Source organism: Podarcis tiliguerta, assembly GCF_965153285.1.
Source record: "Podarcis tiliguerta genome assembly, chromosome: 4".
NCBI lineage: Eukaryota > Metazoa > Chordata > Lepidosauria > Squamata > Lacertidae > Podarcis > Podarcis tiliguerta.
This window is the reverse complement of record NC_139537.1, coordinates 16,778,553-16,798,363: the sequence shown is the minus strand read 5'-3', so window position 1 is coordinate 16,798,363 and position 19,811 is coordinate 16,778,553. Positions and strand designations below refer to the sequence as shown.

Genomic DNA, 19,811 nt, shown 5'->3' with positions numbered 1-19,811 from the left:
AGACATCTGAAGGCAGCCCTGTTTAGGGACGTCTTTAAAGTTTTATCGCTTTTTATTATTAATATTCTGTTGGGAGCCGCCCAGAGTGGCTGGGGAAACCCAGCCAGATGGGCAGGGTATAAATTATTTGTTGTTATTATTATTATTACAGTGGTACCTTGGGTTACATACACTTCAGGTTACATACGCTTCAGCTTACAGACTCCACTAACCCAGGAATATTACCTCGGGTTAAGAACTTTGCTTCAGGATGAGAACAGAAATTGTGGCATGGCGGCTGGAGGCCCCATTAGCTAAAGTTGTGCTTCAGGTTAAGAACAGTTTCAGGTTAAGAACAGACCTCCAGAACAAATTAAGTACTTAAGCCGAAGTACCACTGTATATATATCTGTTACCTGGCACTAAAATGCCCTAGGGACACAGGATCTCCTAGAAAATTCCCTGCCAACATGCACTGGGGCCCTGAACTGTGCATTTAAACCTTCTCGTCCCATCAGCTTCTGTACTAAACTTCCTCCATATATCCAAAGGCCCATTCTAAGCCAGCATCCTGTTCTCATAGCAACCAGTCAGAAACACATCATGCCTGCTTCCCCAGTTTTTTATCAGGAGCAGCTAGCAAGACAGAGTCACATAACTTGCTTCAGGGGCTATCAAGCCATCTGCTTGGAGGTGGCAGTGGTGGGTAAGTCTGGGCACCATGGGCATGCTAGACTGGTTCCACTGGCGTCCCCACACCACCCTGCCTTCTAGCCAGCCAGGTAAGCTGAAGCAATCCTGCTGCCAGGAGGCCAGCGCTGTCACAACAGCTCCTCATCCTTTTGCTTCCCAACAACTTGTACTCGGAGTCTTATCACCACTGACACTGGAGCCAGGGCGCAGCTAGTACAGCCTTAAACTCCACAAAGCTTCCCAGACCCCTTTAAAGCTGTTCAAATTGGTGGCCATTGCTGCATCTTGTGGCGATGAGTTCCGCAGTTTAATCCTGCGCCATTTACCGTAGATCAGTAAAGATTTTGGACCCCCAGTTCTTCAAGCACCAACAGCAACCAAACGGTGACCCTGTGGGCATGGGCATAGCCAAGATTTATGCTGGGAGGGCACCCGACTGCTGTCCTCATCCTCTGTATGGCTCTGTCTAACACAGGGGTCAGCAAACCTTATCAGCAGGGGTCCGGTCCACTGTCCCTCAGACCTTGTGGGGGGCTGGACTATATTTTGAAAAAGGAAAAAAAAAAGAACGAATTCCTATGCCCCACAAATAACCCAGAGATGCATTTTAAATAAAAGCACACATTCTGCTCATGTAAAAACACGCTGATTCCCGGACCATCCATGAGCCGGATTTAGAAGGGGATTGGGCCAGATCCGGCCCCCGGGCCTTAGTTTGCCTATCCATGGTCTAACAGATTCGGAAGGAAATAGTCTCAACGACAGCTGTCTTCAATTAATTTCTTTTGACCCCGGACATAGCTCAGTTGGTTGGAGCGTGGTGCTAATAACGTCAAGGTTGCAGGTGTGGTCAGCTGAATATTCCTGCCTAACAAGGGGTTTGGGCTTAGGGTGGTCCTCAAGATCCCTTCAAATTCTTTGATTCTATGACCCCAAGTGCTCAGAAAGGTGTGTCAAAATCTTTCTACGAGTATTTTTTGATTTATTTACTTGATTCGTTGGGGGCGGGGGCAGCCCACGCCGAACAGAGCTCAATTCCTTAATTCCAAGACACACAAAAACCAGAGGCGGCCGTTTGGGACCAAAATGAAGACGATGATGGTGACAAGCGGGTCGTGCAAGCCTCTCCGCCTCCTCCTTTTCCCGCCCTCCCGGGCGCAGGAGAGATGCAGATTCCTCCTCCTCCTCCCTTAGGGGGTGGAGGGACGGAGCATCATCCGCCCGGCCGTGCGCACAGCACTGTGGGCTAACATGGCAGCTTCCTTCGCCACTCTCGGCTTCCCACTCCTTTGACAATCCGCTCTGCTCTTTTGATTTCCCGGGGAGGGGATTCCTTTCCCCCCGCCGGCAACACACACACACACACACACACACACACACACAACCTCTGCAAACCCTAAAGGAGATCCAGCATGGAGAGGAGCTCCAGCTGCGAGAGCATCGCCTCCAAGGAGGCTCCGCCCGCCACCCGCCAGCCCAGCCCGGATTCCCTCTCCAGGTAAAACCGCCCTTCACCCTCCAGGGTGGGAAAGCCCTGGAGGAGAGAGTAGGGGCGGGGGGGGGGGGTTGTTGTTTGGCGCTTTCGTATCTCTAGGGTTTGGTTTGTTTCTTCTGCGGGGGAGGAAGCGGACCCCCATATTCCCTCCTTCCCCTTTCCATAACCTGCGCTTCTAACTGGCACAGGTCAGTGCTGGAGAGAGAGGTGCGCTATTACGCACACACTGCGCCCGTTGCACCTGGGTGGCTTGTGGTTAAATCCCAGGGCTGGGTGTGATCGGGGAACTGCACATGCTCAGAGGCACTCTTCTTGGTAAGCGCACCGGGGGTTCCGTGGGGTTCCAGGGCATCCGAGGCCGAGCGCGCTCCTTGCAGCGGGATCCTCAGCGCGCTTTGCACAGGAGCCCATCAACCCGCGGAGGAAGCGCCGGTTTCGGTCCCCTGCGCTCGGGAGCGCACCCTGTTTCCCCACCCCTCCCTCGGCGAGGCTTACATCTGAGTAAACACGCAGAGGAACGAGCGCTGAATAGAAAGGGCGGGGGCGGATTCCAAACATTTTAATGCTGCAATCCCGTGAGTTTACCTGGGAGTAAGTGCTACTGAACACAGTGGGGCTTGTTCCCGAGTAAATGCGGAGAGGGTTGCGCCCTGTGAGGTGTTGGATACTTGGGCCATTCACCGTGCTGCGCTATTTCGGGGTGGGAAATAGAGGACAATGCTTGTAGGATTGTGTGTGTGAGATTTTTTTTATCTCTGTGTGTCTTTGCTTTATTTTTATTTCGTCCTTAATGGAAGTGTTTGTATATCTTTATTTCTTTTAATTTATTCCATCAGAGGACATTTTCTTATTTTATTTATCACTTTAGTATTGCCTCCTTTTTCCTGACCCGACTACCTTGCAAGGTTGATCACATCCTTGATTTGGAACGCTGAATTTCACCTATCATATTTTAAGGCAGGGTTGTGCGTGAACTGGCAATCCATCTTGATTGTGGCCCCATCTGCACCAGACATTTAAAACAGCATCATACCACTTGAAGCAGTTGTGACTTCTCCCAAAGAATCCTGGGAACTGTAGTTTGTTAGAGGTGCAGAGTGTTGTTAGCAGACCCCTATTCCAACCCACCCCCCAGCTGCAATTTCTAGAGTGGCTTACCAGTCTCTCTTCCCAGGGAATTCTGGGAACTGTTTTTAAAAGACACCTGGAGAAGGGCCTCAACAAAATCTCTTCTGCTCCTTCAGGTACTTAGGTAACCTGCCAGGGATTCTCCAGGCAGAGAATCTACCACCTACTTTTTCAAAACCTAGAGATGCCAGGAATAGAAGCTTTGACCCTTTGAGCACAAATTGGGTCGTCCACCACCGAGTCATGATCCTTTCCCCATAAACCTTGGTCGCAAACATACCATACATTGTAAACACAGTGTCCCCTACTCCCCCAAAATCTTGGGGACTCAGGTTTGTTAAGGGTGCTGGGAAGTGTAGCTCTGTCAGGGTTAAACTACAGTTTCCATTGTAAAAAAAGGTAAAGGACCCCTGGATGATTCAGTCCGGTTGATTTGGGGGGGAAGATGCCCGTTAAAGGGGCGTCAATGTGCTTTAAATTGATGGTTTATTTCCTTATTTCCATGCGTACATAATTTTTTTATTATTATTTTAGACTGATAGGACAGTTTATTTTTTTCCATCTTTTTTTGTATTTTTATTTAGATTTTCCGTCACACAATTAAATTAAAAAAAGAGAAATAATACACAACAGAAAAGAAACATTAAATCATTACACATTAAATCATTATACAATATCCAAAAAAGAAAAAGAAAAAACATAAACAAAATAAAATAAAGCCACCACCCTGTTTAACTTCCCTCCACCGCTACTCGTCTTCTCTAGAATCAATTTTACCCTTATCATTGCATTCTGATTGTTTTTGTTTTCTCAATATACATACATATGTCATTGATTATTTATTGTTTTCATGCATTTACATTCTTAATCTAAGCATATTAGCATGTCTTTTTTCAGCAATATAATACATAATTTTATTTTTATGCCGCCTCTCCATAGTTCAAACCATGCTCAGGCAGCTTGCAACATGACAAAAGTCCATAATCGTAACAAGGCAAAAGTCGCCATCAGCCATAAATAAAGCATTAAAAAAAACACAACCACACTGAACAGATTCCGCCTAGTGATGTAGAAAGTCAAATAGTTGTGCAGGGTATTCCTGCCTGACTCTGAGGCTGTGTACGCATTATTGTATACTCTGGCTCCTGTGTGCTCCCACTACAGGTGTTTGAAGCTGAGTACACAATCCCTAGGTGTTCTACAGCTTCTTGAGAAATGCTGCTGTTTGAATTTCCCCTCAAACCAGCTTCTAACTTGAGGTGTGTACATCTAAGACCACAGCAGCACATGCCTGGATGGCAGTGCACACGGAGTTTCACTGGCAGCAGGGCCAGATTTAGGTTTGATGAGGCCCTAAGGGACGCGGGTGGCACTGTGGGTTAAACCACAGAGCCTAGGACTTGCCGATCAGAAGGTCGGTGGTTCAAATGCCCGCGACGGGGTGAGCTCACGTTGCTCGGCCCCTGCTCCTGCCAACCTAGCAGTTTGAAAGCACGTCAAAGTGCAAGTAGGTACCGCTCGGGCGGGAAGGTAAACGGCGTTTCCGTGCGCTGCTCTGGTTCGCCAGAAGCAGCTTAGTCATGCTGGCCACATGACCTGGAAGCTTTACGCCGGCTCCCTCGGCCAGTAAAGCGAGATGAGCGCCACAACCCCAGAGTCATCTGCAACTGGACCTAATGGTCAGGGGTCCCTTTACCTTTACCTAAGCTACTGAAGGTAATGGGGCCCTTTATATGTCCAGCTGTCCTTTGTCAACAACAAATTGTCACTGTTTTTTGTATTGAATATATGCTGTATGGCAATTTATGGACCTAATAGCCATTTGTCACTGTTGGGTGGAATGTTGAACCTCCATTATCTTTTCCCCCTGTGGCTGGCAAAGCAGGTGGCGTGGGAAGAAATTCTGAGTGCACCCTGCTAGCTTGGAAAATGCTAAACTCCACCTTTTTCCCCCTGACTTCTTTTCCTTTATGAATACAAAGCAGTTGCAAGTGGCTTAAATCACTACATATATATGTGTGTGTGTATAGTTTAGTCTTGAGGTTCTTCCCCCTTCATCGACTTTCAAGCTTGCCTTCCATAGCCTTAAGGTCTAGAAACATGCTATTTTAAAAAAAGAAAAGAAAGGGAGAACAAAAGATTCTCGGGAAGCCGGGTTCTATAGCCAAAACCAAAGGGTTGCACTCCTAGAGAGGCCTTTTGGCTCATGAATGGCCTAATTCACTGGAGCCTGAGGATTGTTCCATAGGAACACTGTATTGCATTTCAATGCCTGGTTGGCTTTCTGTTCTTCGAGTGGAGCAAAAAAGGAGCAAACAATTCAGGCTTTGTTTACCAAGCGCCTTACACAAGCTGCAGGAATTCTGTAATTTAGCTTCCCCCACCCCACAAAATCCAGTATTAAAAAAAAAAAAAGGTCTAATAGTGTATGACTGCTGCTTGGGATACTGTAGGCTATTGTGTGATCATCGAATGGACGCAGCCAGAAAGAAGCTCACCCATGGTCCGAGTCTAGGGCACCTTTCTCAATTTGCTTCTGGGAAAATATATCCTACAGATAAATTCCGCCAGGGTAACTGTGTTCATACGCTAGAGCCTACACGAGGAAAGAGCATTGTGGTAGCTTAACAGATTTATTGTGGCACAAAGATTTTGTGGACTGATCTGAACCTGGGTTGGGACATCCGTTTTGCAGAAGGCCTAATCCCCATCCTCTTCAGGTAGGGCTGGGAATGTGGAGAGCTGCTGCCAGCCAGTGTAGACAATATGGAACTAGATGGGCCAATAGTCTGACTCGGTAAAGGGAAGATTCCTATATTGTTATACCTCAGCCAGTTACAGCATGATGCTCATAGTGACAAGGCTATAGTTTCTAACCCTGCAAAGGACAACAGCATATTCCTACATTGCAGGCGGTTGGTCTAGATGACCGTCAGGGTCCCCTCCAACTCTATGATTCTATTATTGTTACAGTTTTTTTTGGGGGGGTCCCCCTAAACCAGGGGCCAGCAAACTTCTTCAGCAGGGAGCCGGTCCACTGTCCCTCAGACCTTGGGGGGGGGGCGGACTATATTTTTTTTGGGGGGGTGGGATGAACAAATTCCTATGCCCCACAAATAACCCAGAGATGCATTTTAAATAAAAGGACACATTCTACTCATGTAAAAACATTGGCCGGATTTAGAAGGTGATTGGACCGGATCTGGCCGCTAGGCCTTAGTTTGCCTAAGGTAAAGGTAAAGGGACCCTTGACCATTAGGTCCAGTCGTGGCCGACTCCGGGGTTGCAGCGCTCATCTCGCTTTATTGGCCGAGGGAGCCGGTGTACAGCTTCCGGGTCATGTGGCCAGAGCAGCGCACAGAAACGCCGTTTGCCTTCCCGCCGGAGCAGTACCTATTTATCTACTTGCACTTTGATGTGCTTTCGAATTGCTAGGTTGGCAGGAGCAGGGACTGAGCAACGGGAGCTCACCCTGTCGCGGGGATTCGAACCGCCAACCTTCTGATTGGCAAGCCCTAGGCTCTGTGGTTTAGACCACAGCGCCACCCGCATCCCGCCTACCCATGCCCTAAACCCTAGAAATTAATAATATGGTAGGATTTTGATTATTTGTGAAGAGAATATTGCAGGCCTGTGGGAAAATACAGGTTTAAGCTTCCTTTCCAAGGCAGGCCTCACCTGAGATAGAGGCCTGCTGTAAGATCTGGACTCCCTCCATGCAGATTGAAGGTGTCAGTAGGTGAATAAATAATATTTCTTAAGGCTACCACAGTCTCTGCCGCATGTTCAGTTCTCCAAAGAGCACAGGGCGGCTCACAATATAAAAATACCTTCCATCGGCAGGTATCCGTGCTAAGATATAGCTGTAAACAGTGGATTCATATTAATCCATAGCCCCTCTGCTGTCCCCTACACACAGAGGCTAAATGTGGGCAGGGGCTCTGCAAATATTGGCCTTCTCCCACCCCCCTGGTGTCGTCATGCCCCTCTGGCCCTCTAATTTCGACATTAAACAGGATGTTTGAAAAGCAGCCGTTTGAAAAGGCTTCCTGTGTAGACATTCCCCACACGCTCAGGAATCGCAGTTGTGTGAGATGATGATTTTGGATGTAACATATAACCATCATCATGGGTAAGAAAGAAATGCTTTCTTTTGTCTGTTGTTCTCATTCGCCACCCGTCCAGCTTTATCTGATGACCTTGGTTCTAATATTATGAGAGAGGGAGAAAAATGCCTCCCTATCCATGTTCTCTACAGTGTATATACCGTATTTTTCGCTCTATAAGACGCACTAGACCACAAGACGCACCTAGTTTTTGGAGGAGGAAAACAAGAAAAAAAATATTCTGAATCTCAGAAGCCAGAACAACAAGAGGGATCGCTGCGCAGTGAAAGCAGCAATCCCTCTTGCTGTTCTGGCTTCTGGGATAGCTGCACAGCCTGCATTCGCTCCATAAGACGCACACACATTTCCCCTTACTTTTTAGGAAGGAAAAAGTGAGTCTTATAGAGCAAAAAATACGGTAATTTTGTACACCCCCCAATCTGCTGTTACTCACCTTTATTCTAAACGAAGTAACCCCAAACAGGAGCGGCTGGTGTGGAAGACTGGCTGGCACGGAGGGGAGGCGCTCCTCTGCCCCCCGACCCCAGCAGTGGCATTGCTGATTCTGAGCAGAAGGATTGAATTCTACCTCTAGAGCAGCCTTTTTCAAGTTGTTGGACTACAACTCCCATCATCCATAGCTAGCAGGTCATGGACGATGGGAGTTGTAGTCCCATGACATAATGGGGACCCAAAGTTGAGAGCGGCTGCTCTAGAGTTCCATTACCCTGCCTGCATTCAGATGTCATTATAACAAACCATGGCTTATCCTGACAGACTCTTCCTTTGGCATGGCTTAGAAACTTTTGCCTCCAGTTTTCGATTAGTCGCAGCTTGTTGTGTTGTATGACCGCAACAAACTGATTAATCTCTTAACTGTGGTTTGTTTGAAACAAACCTACTTTAAACTGTGGCTTGCGAAGCTGGGTTATTTCATAGTTTACATCGCTCGGACGTAATACTAAAATCTGATTAATTTCCTCTAGACTGCACCAGAGGAGATATTCACGAGCCTGGTTGGAGGATAGGCTCATTCCAGTTCTGATAGGCTACGGTTTATTGTGACGTCCAAATAAATTGTAATGTTTGCTCCTTAACCATACCCTCATGTTACGGCCTAATGAACTTTCTTACTTTCTCCACCTCAGAATAGTTAAAAGACTAAGCACCAAATGTCCTTGGGCCTCTTGATCACAGCAGACCTGTGAAGAAATTTCTCCAGAATGTACAATACTGCAACACCAAACAACTGTCTTTATCCCCCATCCTTCTCCCCCTCATTCCTCCTCCTCTAGCGCTTCCACCTCTCATTCAGATCATTCGGCGCGTACAAAATCTGCTTCTGTCGTCTCATCGGATTCCGTCTCCACTTCCACAGAAAATTTTTCTCCGGATCTAAGGGTAAGCCAATCTGCATGTGCAGCAGCGGAGTCATGTGATCATTCATTTTTATTTTTATTGAATTTGTAGTACGGTAATGTTTTGTTAAACTTTAGACAAGAGAGCTGTGAGTTTCGGGGCTCCTCCTTGAAGAAGAACTTTCTGTACGTAGAAAAATAGTAGTACAAAGAGGAGGCTACAATTAGATTAATTATCTCCTGATGTATGTTGATTAATACATGAGACGGCATGTTGCTATATTACCAAAAGTGAAAATTCAGAGAAAAGTCGTTGAGGAGTTTTTTGTCTCAGTTGTTGAGAACATCTCTCCTCCCCCCCCCCCCAAAAAAAAACACTATTTGGGGGCTTTTCTGGGATTCTAAAACAATACTTTTTTTAAAAAAACCACCCTACTTGCCATACGTCTAGGTTTTCCCGGACAATTTGGCGATTCAGCAAAAATCCGCCCAGACGCCATTTTCAAGCTTGTTTCCTGGCTGTGTCCAGGAAAATCTGGACGTATGACAGCCCTATATATTTCCCCACAGAAATTCTGAATTCTGTAGTCCGGAAGTGGGAGAGGAGAAGCAACGGGATTTGCTGCATATGTAGAATGGCTATTCATCTAGTATTGCCATCTCAAGATATATCTAAGAGAGATGCCTGCTTAAAACCTTGGAGGGCTGCTGCCAGTCAGTGTAGACAGTATTGAGCTTGGCAGATCGATGATCTGATTCCGCATAATGCAGATTCCTATGTTCCTGTGTGCTTCCGCAAAATGCGCTCAGGAGATTGATCTGCATTCTAGAGTAGGGGCTGGCAGGCTTCAATCCTCTTTGAAAGGCCACCCAGGTTCATGGCCATTACTTGCTCCTGTGGGAGGGAGTTCCACAGTTTAACTAGGTGCTCTGCAAGAAGTGCTTTCTTTGATCTGTCCTGATGTCACAGGAGCGGCAGGTGTGGAGGAAGGAGGTCACTTACTGGGGCAGGGCAGCGGCAAGATCACAGCTGCACCCATAGGTGCTCCCACGCATCTCTGACCTCACTGACACCCTTCCCAGCCCCACACAATCCAACGATGGTGCTGTCACGGGTGGAGCAGATTAGTAGTGCCCCTCTGCACCAGACACTCCTGCAGCCCAGGCAAGGAGGAAGTTGCCTGTATGAACTACATTGGTACCATCTGGGAGAGGGTCAGCACAGGCCGCTGTTAGAATTCCTGCTCTATGATTGCAGTCATGGGATTGTTGTCTATCACATGACGGTAAATGTTTTGACTCCACAGAGTGGGAAGTGACGAAGACAGGATGTTTGTGTTACTGTGTTCCGTGAAGTGGGACTGTTGTCCTTTGTTCTTTTTCTCTTTGCTGTCTGATGCTAGAGAGAGACAGAGCCATGTTACAGTGCTCCGTGTGTGTTTACATGTAAATAAAGTAGATTGGCCAAAATGCTGTGTTGCTGAGGTCTGTCACGCATGATGCGCAAACTCTGCGGATCCCTAAGTGTGCCAGTGTCGGTTGGCATCGGTCGCTGTGATGTTTGGGCTGAAGAAAGCTTTTGAAGCTCCCGAATGATCAACCAGGAGGGAGAGAGCATGCCAGTCGGGCATGTGTCTCTGCCAGGGTTCTACTCGAGTGTAGGCCGAGCTCCTGACCCTGTAGTGCAGAGGTGGGCAGAAAGGAGATCCGGATCCACTTATGGTGACTTGCAGTGAGATCTGCAAGGGTTTTTGACTTCCAACGTTCATAGAATCACAGGGTTGGCTGCCATTGGGGTGGCTGACGTAACACAAAATGGCTGCCATTGGCCGGGTGGCGCAACACAAAAAGTGGCAGGAGCACAACGGTTAATTGGTGCCAGTGGCGGAGGAAGCCTCTTGGGCACCTGGGTTGGCATGCCCGGGGGCGGGGCAAACCATCCATAGGGGCAGGGCAAGGCACCCATAGGGATGGGGCATACCGCAGGGCCTCAGCTGCCCTACAGCTGGGGGGGGGGGGAGTTAGCAGGCGGACAGCGCAGAGCCTGCGGGTGCCGAGACACGTGACTCGTGTGCATTGCAGGCGAGTGCCGCCCGCTATTTTGTCAACTCCCCCATCAGGATGGCACCTGGGGTAGGCCGCAACCCCCCCCCCCCCACCTTCCTACGCCCCTGATTGATGCCCATTGTTAACTTTTTAATATGTTTTTTACTGTACGGTTTATGTGTTTTTGTTAAAAACCACTTTGATAATCTTTTTTATGAAACAGCGGTCTATTTTATATGTGTGTGTGTGTGTGGGTGTGTGTGTGTGTGTGTAACTAATACACAGCATATAAATCAATGGAGCAGGCATGCTGTACCCCACATCAAGTACCCCCTGCAATAGGGGGTGAGGGAAAATAGGTGTATTTTAGCCATTAATGTGCTCACTCACAGAGGGGTGGCTCTTTGTCTCTCTCCTCTGTTCAGAATTGAAGGGGAGAGGCATATCAAGTCCTGGCATCCATTGAAATGTGGGCAGGTTTAAGGGTGCGTGTTCAGTGTAGGAGACGCTGAGGCAGCGCAAATAGGAATTGAGCAGCAAAAGCAGGCCTCTCGTGCAGTGCGTATTTTTGATGGGATATTTACTGCCACCTTTCTCCGGCACTGTAGCTTAGGTGTATTTCAGTATTTGGCTTCATTTCTAACCGCATTGTGACAGCATTTCGGTTTTCCCCCCTCACATGGAATTGTGCCCCAAAATGTGGGCTTCGCTTCAGACCAGCTGTGCTTCAGCTTTCTAGTGGCAGCAGCGATGTCCCCCTCAATGTCACCTGAAATGGGCTGAGACTCTGGCCACACTCACTCCATACGCTGAAAGCGCTTTAAACAGTGGCTTCCCCCAAAGAATTCTGGGAGCTGTAGTTCGTTAAGTGTGCTGGCAGCTGTCCTTGTTCTGCTCACATATACCAGAGCTCACTGGAAAGAGGGGTTGGTTGTTAAATTACTTTGGAAAGTGTAGTTCTGGGAGGGGAGCAGGGGGTCTCCTAGCAATTCTTGGCTTCCTTGGCAAACTATAGTTCCCACAACTCTTAGGGTGAGATTATTCTGCTCCTTTCCAATTGGTTCATGTCCTTTATTTTCCCCACTGAAATCCAGTAACTTTTCGTGCTGCAAGTGGTCTTTTTTTGCCTCGCTTTTGTTGCGCTATAGCCCCCTCCAGACAGTAATAATGTCACTGGGGAAACATTGCGGAACAACTAGCAAAACAGAACAAATCCAACGCTAACGCACTATTATTGTGCCGAAACCTAGAAAACAAAAATAAAAACCCCACCCGTCTAGAAGGGCTCATTGTTTTCACTGCATGCCTCCCTTCTTGAAAGGGCATTCCATGGTTGTGGTGCCACAGCTAACAAGGCCCTGTCATTCATGTTTTTTGTCTGCCCCCAGTTTCTGAAGGCCGAGGAACGGGTGGGGGGGGGTGGAGTTTTACAATACTGGCTTGGGTGCATGAGGACACACGTGTGCTGCCTCATATTTCCAAACATGGAAATGCCCTTCAGGAACCGCAATAACCTGTGTTGGCAATGCAGGAGCTTCTCTTTTCTGCATTGTCTGAAATGACCCTGACAGGAAGGAAGGTCGTGCAGCAATTTCTTTTTAACTCATCTTTTTTCCTTGGACCTTGGCAAGCCTAGCTCATCCACTGACTCTGCCTTCTTTCTGTGTACTTTCTTTTCCAAAGAAAGCTCAGCATTACCGTTTCTCTTCTGTCAACCCCCACCCCAATTGTCTCCTGACAGGGAGGAATTCTGCTTATTTGAGCAGGATTCGCTTTTAATACCAAGTGTCCTTTCCCCCTGCCCTCTATTTATAGCTCTCTCGTCATAGACCTGTCAAGGCCCAGGTTACAATATATTGATTTAGTGCAAATGAGATCAGGGAGAGCCAGACTCGGTCAATCTTCTGTCTCTGAGGCAAGGGGGGAAGGAAGTGCCTCTGGAGCATGTTCATGTTTCAAGAGACAGCCAAAGGAGAAGGTGATCTTAATAATGTTCAAGGTCCCCTAGATGTTTGCATAGGCACTAAATGTGCCGTGCGGAAGCCGCCCTGAAACTATTTATGATTGTCATTCGCGAGGAGCTGAGCGCTTAAGGGAGGTCGCCCCTGGCCTTGGGATGCCCTCTTGGGACGTGATCCGTTATTTCCTCTGAGGCGTCTGCCTGCCTTCCTACCACGAACCCTTCTTCAGACCCTTCTTTCCTTTCCTTTTTTTGCAATGTACAACGGGGTAAGGGATTTTCTTCTTCTCTCTTATGAGTCTGAAAGGCAATCAGTCCGAGTTGTGCTTTAGCTTAGGTAGCCCTGCCGAGCATCTGAAGAAAAGTAGATGGTTAATGATTACTATTATTATTGCCAAATATGCGTGGGTTTTGGGTGCCTTCTTGATCGAGAAAGGTTCTCGTTCTTTTTGTCAAGGAGGTTTGTGGCTGTGACGTTAACATATATGAGAGAGTGCTGGAGGGGAAATACCGTATTTTTTGCTCTGTAAGACACACTTTTCCCCTCCTAAAAAGTAAGGGGAAATGTGTGTGCGTCCTATGGAGCGAATGCAGGCTGCGCAGCTATCCCAGAAGCCAGAACAGCAAGAGGGATTGCTGCTTTCACTGCGCAGCAATCCCTCTTGTTGTTCCGGCTTCTGAGATTCAGAATTTTTTTTTTCTTGTTTTCCTCCTCCAAAAACTAGGTGCGTCTTGTGGTCTGGTGCGTCTTATAGAGCGAAAAATACAGTAGTTAAACAGGTTGCCCAGGCAGGACCGGGGGGGGGGGTGGAGTCAGTGGGACTATAAAACCAGTTCTGGGAGCAGTTCGTTGGGAGTTGTTGGTGGGTAGCTGGTTGGTTTTAGTGGGTTGGCTGGTTGGGAAAGGTAGTTGGTAATAGAGAGACAGTTAGGGCCGTGTGGGGAGGTAGAAGAGATAGAGGAAAATAAGACTAAGAAAGTAAAGAGCAACCACGTTTGGAATGCCGTAAAAGTTTGTTTGTGTCTGAAATAAAATACACTCTTCTTTATTAGTTGAGCAGCTGACTGAGACTGAAGTAATTTTACCAGGGAGGACCTGGTTGGTGGCAGCGGATTAGCGGTGTACGGGTCAATAGTCCATGAGACGACCGGGGGCTCCGTATGAACGCCACAGTGGCTCGCTTTTGGAGCGCGCATTTTGCACGCAAAGCTTGAATTCCAGGCATCTCCAAACAGGTTGGGGTTGTTAGACTCCCCTTCTGAAACCCCGGGGAGCTACTGCTAGCTAGTTCTGACAATTCTGGGACCAGTGACTAGGTGTTAAGTCAGCCTCTGATGGAAGCCCGGTTTTCAACTTTGAATTTTTAAAAGAGATGCTACCGCTGCCTCATATTTGCAGCTCCAGGTTTGTGTCAGCGATCAAAATTCCCACGTGAAATTCATCCCTGGGTGATGAAGCCAGTGCTCCCATCATTTGACACAGTGGCAAAGACACTTTACTTTCCTCCCACTCCACTTCCTTTTTTTGTGGTTGGGGGCAGCTCTGATGAACTAAGGTTATTGCAATAGTTTTCCCTTGGCACTTCCCTTCTGCTTTGTTTAACTAACAGCTAAAAACAGGGGTTTTCGGTACCGCTTATTGGCATGCTGTAGTTAATTTAACAGTGGTGTGAGAGGTGGGTGCAGTCTGAACAATTTTGGGGGTGTTTTCGGAGGAAGAAAATGTATGTCGTTCTATGAGGATAATGTTAGAATGAATGGGAAATGGACGAAGATCTGTATCGGGGGGAAAGTCAGTTGTCTGAGGGAAGAACTAGATAGTGTGAGCTTTTCTGTCCTCCTGCGTTAGACGTTGCCACTATCTTCCTAGATCTGATTTAGGAGAAAATGCTTCAGGGGAGAGGCTGCTCCAAGGCAGCCAGAATTGACATTGACATCACCTGTAACTTGAAGAAGTGTAACTTTTAAGTTACCTCTCTTCCCACCTTCAAAGAAAGGACTAGGTGTGGCCCAGGGGAAGGTGGAGTCTGAGAAAATATGGCAGAGGTAGCTTTGGCAAACCAACCAAAACAGATAAAACTAAGGTTGCTTCTAGGCAACCTGTTTATTGGGCATTCAGCCTGATTTGGTTGCACAAAATTTATGGGGGGGAAAGCCTGCTATTCGCTGAGCATTCGTGCCCATTTGTTTGTGCGATGTTGTGTAGACCAACTGTTATCCCATACTTTCGCCTGCAATTCCCCACCACTTTCCTTTCTGCAAAAAGTCAATCATTGTTTTTATAAGTGGGCTCGTTGCGCAAGACATCACTTTTAATGATGCCACACAAATTTGCTGGTATGCTACTAAATCCAGCGGTAGTCTGTAAGCACCCTAAGTCATTGCAGGAATGTTGGGGTTCCTATATCCATGAAATGTGGTGGACCGAGGTGTGTATTTTTTATTTTTATTTTTTTCTTTACTCTCGTGTTTACGCCAAACTGGAGTTTGGGGTTTTAGTAAACTGAATGGGGCAATTGCAGGAAGATGCCGTACAGTTGTGCGCTGGGTAATGCTAGCTGTATACACACACACACACACACACACACACACACTCCCCTAGCTGTTTGTAGATGATCTTAGCAAACTTTGCAAACATTCAAGTAAGAAATGCTGTGTCCGCCCTATCAGGCTCTTGCACTATTTATTTATTTTTCAGTCCACGTTGCAGCACTTTGCAGAAAAAAGCAGCAACAACATAAGATTCTATGAATGACAACTTTCTGTATTTCAAAGCAGGGTGCCAACTTAATTCTTTATGTCCGGTTTGTAAGCAAAATGGGATGCTGTGAGATGATCTGCAGAATCGGATTGGCTGGCAAGCCTATGGCCTGCCGCTTGATTGGCTGCCTAGTCTACAGCATGCCTCCAGATTTCTTCCATGTGCATCATCATAAAACGACCCATCTGCATATGGTGTTTCTGCATGATTTTATTTCCCTCCTTCTCCCCCCGCTCTTCTAAAAAGCCAAACGATTAAGACACAAGGCTTTTCCATGGGATTAGTGATTTTGCTGGCTGCTTAGATCATTCTGACTTGAGTTATTCTCCCCCACCCCACCCCACATCTGTTTATTTAATCCCCAGAAAAAGCCCCTTTCGCCACCATAATAAAGCAAGGCGGTTGGCTTTTTGTTCTGTTGTTGTTGTTGGGGGGGGTTTTGCAGCAGATCTATTGTGTAGAAAGTTGCGAGAATCCTGTGGTGGTGCAGTTTGATAATTCTGTGCAGGTCCAAATATGCAGCAGTTTACACGTAAGTAAAAGAAAAGTTTTTTCGGACACGGGTGGCACTGTGGGTTAAACCACAGAGCCTAGGACTTGCTGATCAGAAGGTCGGCAGTTCGAATCGCCACGACGGGGTGAGCTCCCGTTGCTCGGTCCCTGCTCCTGCCAACCTAGCAGTTCAAAAGCACGTCAAAGTGCAAGTAGATAAATAGGTACCACTCCGGCGGGAAGGTAAACGGTGTTTCCGTGCGCTGCTCTGGTTCGCCAGAAGCGGCTTAGTCATGCTGGCCACATGACCCGGAAGCTGTACGCCGGCTCCCTCGGCCAATAAAGCGAGATGAGCACCACAACCCCAGAGTCGACCACGACTGGACCTACCGTATTTTTCGCCCCATAGGACGCACTGGCCCATAGGACGCACCAAGTTTTTTGGGGGGGAAATAAAGAAAAAAAATTATTTCCCCCCCCCAGGCGCTTGTGGGGCCGGCAGCGGGGAGAAGCGCTCTTCTCCCCACCGCCCCTTCAGACCAGGTCCGGGGACAGAGGGAGGCGGAACGCCGCCATCCCGCTGTCTCCCGATGTGCACCACAGCGGGATGGCGGCGTTCCGCCTCCCTCTGTCCCCCAACCTTGTGGGGCTGGCGCTGGGGCTCTCCTGAAGCCTGGAGAGTGAGAGGGGTCAGTGCGCACCGACCCCTCTCGCTCTCCAGGCTTCAGCAAAAGCCTGCATTCGCCCCATAGGATGCACACACATTTCCCCTTCATTTTTGGAGGGGGGAAAGTGCGTCCTATAGGGCGAAAAATACGGTAATGGTCAGGGGTCCCTTTACCTAAAAGAAAAGTGCAAAAGGAGTAACTCCAGCAATTGATGCAAGATGTCCTTGTTGTCAGTATCTTGTTTTTAAACACACACACACACACACACACACTTACTTACTTTAAGCCAGGGCATTGTCAATGCTGGCTGGGCAATCTGGAACAACCTTTGGAGGGTAGTAGGCTCCCCACCTTTGCCCTTATGGAGACAGGTTTCTCACAAATTGCAATCTACATGTACAATTTGCTGTGCAGGTCCTACAGAGAAGCAACTTTCAGACAGGAATTGTGTGACAACTGAAGCGAATCAGCTGCCTCGTGTGACTGATTTTTGGGCACGTTGAAAGAATGGCAGCAGACTGTCCATTATTTCATTTATTGTGCATCCAATTATCAGTGGGTAATTATAATTTTTTTCACGAATGGAAAGAGTAAAACTTCAGATGGGTTGGTTTATGAACAAGCCTGGTCTTTGCAACTGTGGGATTTAGTCATTCCTACCCCCACGAAGAACTAACGAACTGCACAAAGGAACACCCAGAAGTCCGATAACTTATATGATTCAGCTTGGCTTAGTTTTATTTCATATACTTTTCCAAAAAAGTACATTAATGTGGAGCTCCCAATTCATGTGGAGACTTTTACAGGGTGAGTCTTTTAAAAGAGGCACCGTGGATACAGAGTACAGTGGTGCCCCGCAAGTCGAATGCCTCGCAAGACGGAAAACCCGCAAGACGAAAGGGTTTTCCGTTTGCAGAGGTGCTTTGCAAGACAAATTTCCCTATGGGCTTGCTTCGCAAGACAAAAATTGACGAAAAATTTTTTTTCCGCTCCAAAACCCCTTTTCGTGAAGCGCTAAGCTGCTAAAAGCATTTTAGCAGCAAAACCGCTAATCCCTTAAGCCTAAAGAAGCCGTTTTTAGCCCTTAAAATGTCAATAGCGCTAATAGCGCTAATCCGCCAATGGGCTTGCTTCGCAAGACGAAAAAACCGCAAGACGAAAAGACTCGCGGAACGGATTCTTTTCGTCTTGCGAGGCACCACTGTATACATGTTCCACGGGGCCTCTTTTAAAAGACTCACCCTGTAGAAATATACTTCTGTGTGATGGGCAATATCGTTTGTATTGTTTTATTATGAAAATCAGTGCTGTACTTCTTTGAGAAGGCGCTTGTTCATCTTGCCATTACCTGGAAAACAATAAAATAATCTTCTTTTTCAAAAGTGTTTAACACTGATGTAGCTGATTTTCATCTTAGGTTCTCAGGGAATCTAATAAATTGGCTGAAATGGAGGAGCCCCCGTTGCTACCAGGAGAAACCATTAAAGACATGGGTATGTGCAGATATTTCTCTTTGATGTTTTCCCCCCGGGTAGATAGCACTGGGTTACACATACATAGCTATGACAAGCAGACACAATGGTTTAATATCAGATATTCCTTTATTTTTCAGCATATTGTATGTTAAATCAAGACTGAGCTCCTATCATTTGTACTTCAACTGACCTCCGTCCCCCAACCTTAATTGTACTCCATTTATTTGTTGCTTTTGTTGAAAAATCAGTTTTAAAAACCCATTTATTTATTTATTCAAAAGGAATATAAGAAATGGGATGATGCCACTTTTTCCCTTTTAAAAGAGAGAGAAAGGAACACGTGAAGTCATTTCTCGGAACAAAACACACTGTTTCTTTTATTAGGATTGAACAGAAAGCTCTCTCCCTTTGTTGAAATTGCTTCTGTGTTCAGGAATGATAACCAGCTAGTAGATAGTTATTTAAAACCCTCGTGTATCTATGACTACGGATGGGTTAGTTAGTTGTTAAAGAACTTCAGAGGGGTTTTTTGGTTTTTTGCTGGGGGGAAGGGACAAGCTCAAAGCACGTTTGGCCAAGATGTTCAAGGAAAGCCAGAAAGGGTCAGCATTTTCATTATCTATCCATAAAACAGTACTCTTAGGCTGGATAGATATGAACAGTGTTATATGATGCTTCTCCCATATGCCTGAGCATGGGTATGAAGTGTGAAATTCCCTTTCTTTAGTCGTCGTTTACATTGCCGCACCCACTTCTCTTGGTGAAACTGAAGGAGAGCCACTGAGAAGAGGCTTTTAAAGTTTTTTTTCAGTGGCAAGAAAAAGCACAAGTTGAGCTGATTTCACCTTAGAGCAGGAAACCATTTGGCCCTCCAGGTGTTGCTGGACTATAAATCCCATCAGGCCCAGCAAACAAGACCAATGGCCAGGAATTGTGGGACTTGCAGTTATGGTTATTACTATTACTATTATTGTTCCATTTATTAAATTTGTATACCACCTTTCATCCGAAGATCTCAAGGCGGCTCATGGCATTAAACTACAAGATAAAAATGCAAAATACAGAACGAAAACAAGAGCAAAACAATAACCTTCACACCCACAACATATTTAAAAGGATAGCAGTGGTTCTCAAACTTTTTTCTCTGGGCCACATTTTCGGAATAAAAATTTGCTTGCGCCACACTGAATTTATATATATATATATATATATATATATATATATATATATATATATATATGAAATAACTCTGGAAAGCAAAAAGAAGCAACTCCTAGCTGTGTTTGGTTTTGAAAATATATCTCTCCATATTCTGCAAATTTGAAAAAAGTCAATGATATTATACTATACTGCGCTGAAATGTTTAAATGCTTATTTGATTGCCCTTGAATCTTCCCTCAACACTTAACCATCCTCTCCTGCCTTTGAGAACCACTGGGACAGAGGCTGTTCATTCAGCTCCGTGTCCAGAGGAGGGCAACCAAAATGGTCAAAGGCCTGGAAACGATGCCTTATGAGGAACGGCTAAGGGAGCTGGGCATGTTTAGCCTGGAGAAGAGGAGGTTAAGGGGTGATATGATAGCCATGTTCAAATATACAAAAGGATGTCATATAGAGGAGGGAGAAAGGTTGTTTTCTGCTGCTCCAGAG

The 19,811-nt window shown here is 46.7% G+C and overlaps 1 protein-coding gene across 3 annotated transcripts in view; it reads left to right on the top strand.

Annotated features, from left to right (window-relative positions):
• The first annotated feature begins 1,739 nt into the window (after positions 1–1,739).
• The window catches only part of MTMR2 (myotubularin related protein 2), a 43,095-nt gene continuing 25,023 nt past the window's right edge, over positions 1,740–19,811 (top strand). For 2 of the 3 annotated variants that reach the window (XR_014510186.1, XR_014510187.1), the window contains exons 1-3: positions 1,740–2,170; positions 8,697–8,802; positions 18,104–18,179. Coding sequence is in view for 1 of the 3 variants with exons in the window: in XM_083436490.1 (XP_083292616.1) it covers positions 2,085–2,170; positions 8,697–8,802; positions 18,104–18,179 (268 nt within the window). In the remaining 2 variants the exon portion in view is untranslated. The remainder of the gene's footprint in view (positions 2,171–8,696; positions 8,803–18,103; positions 18,180–19,811) is intronic. The other variant, XM_083436490.1, reaches the window with a different exon arrangement.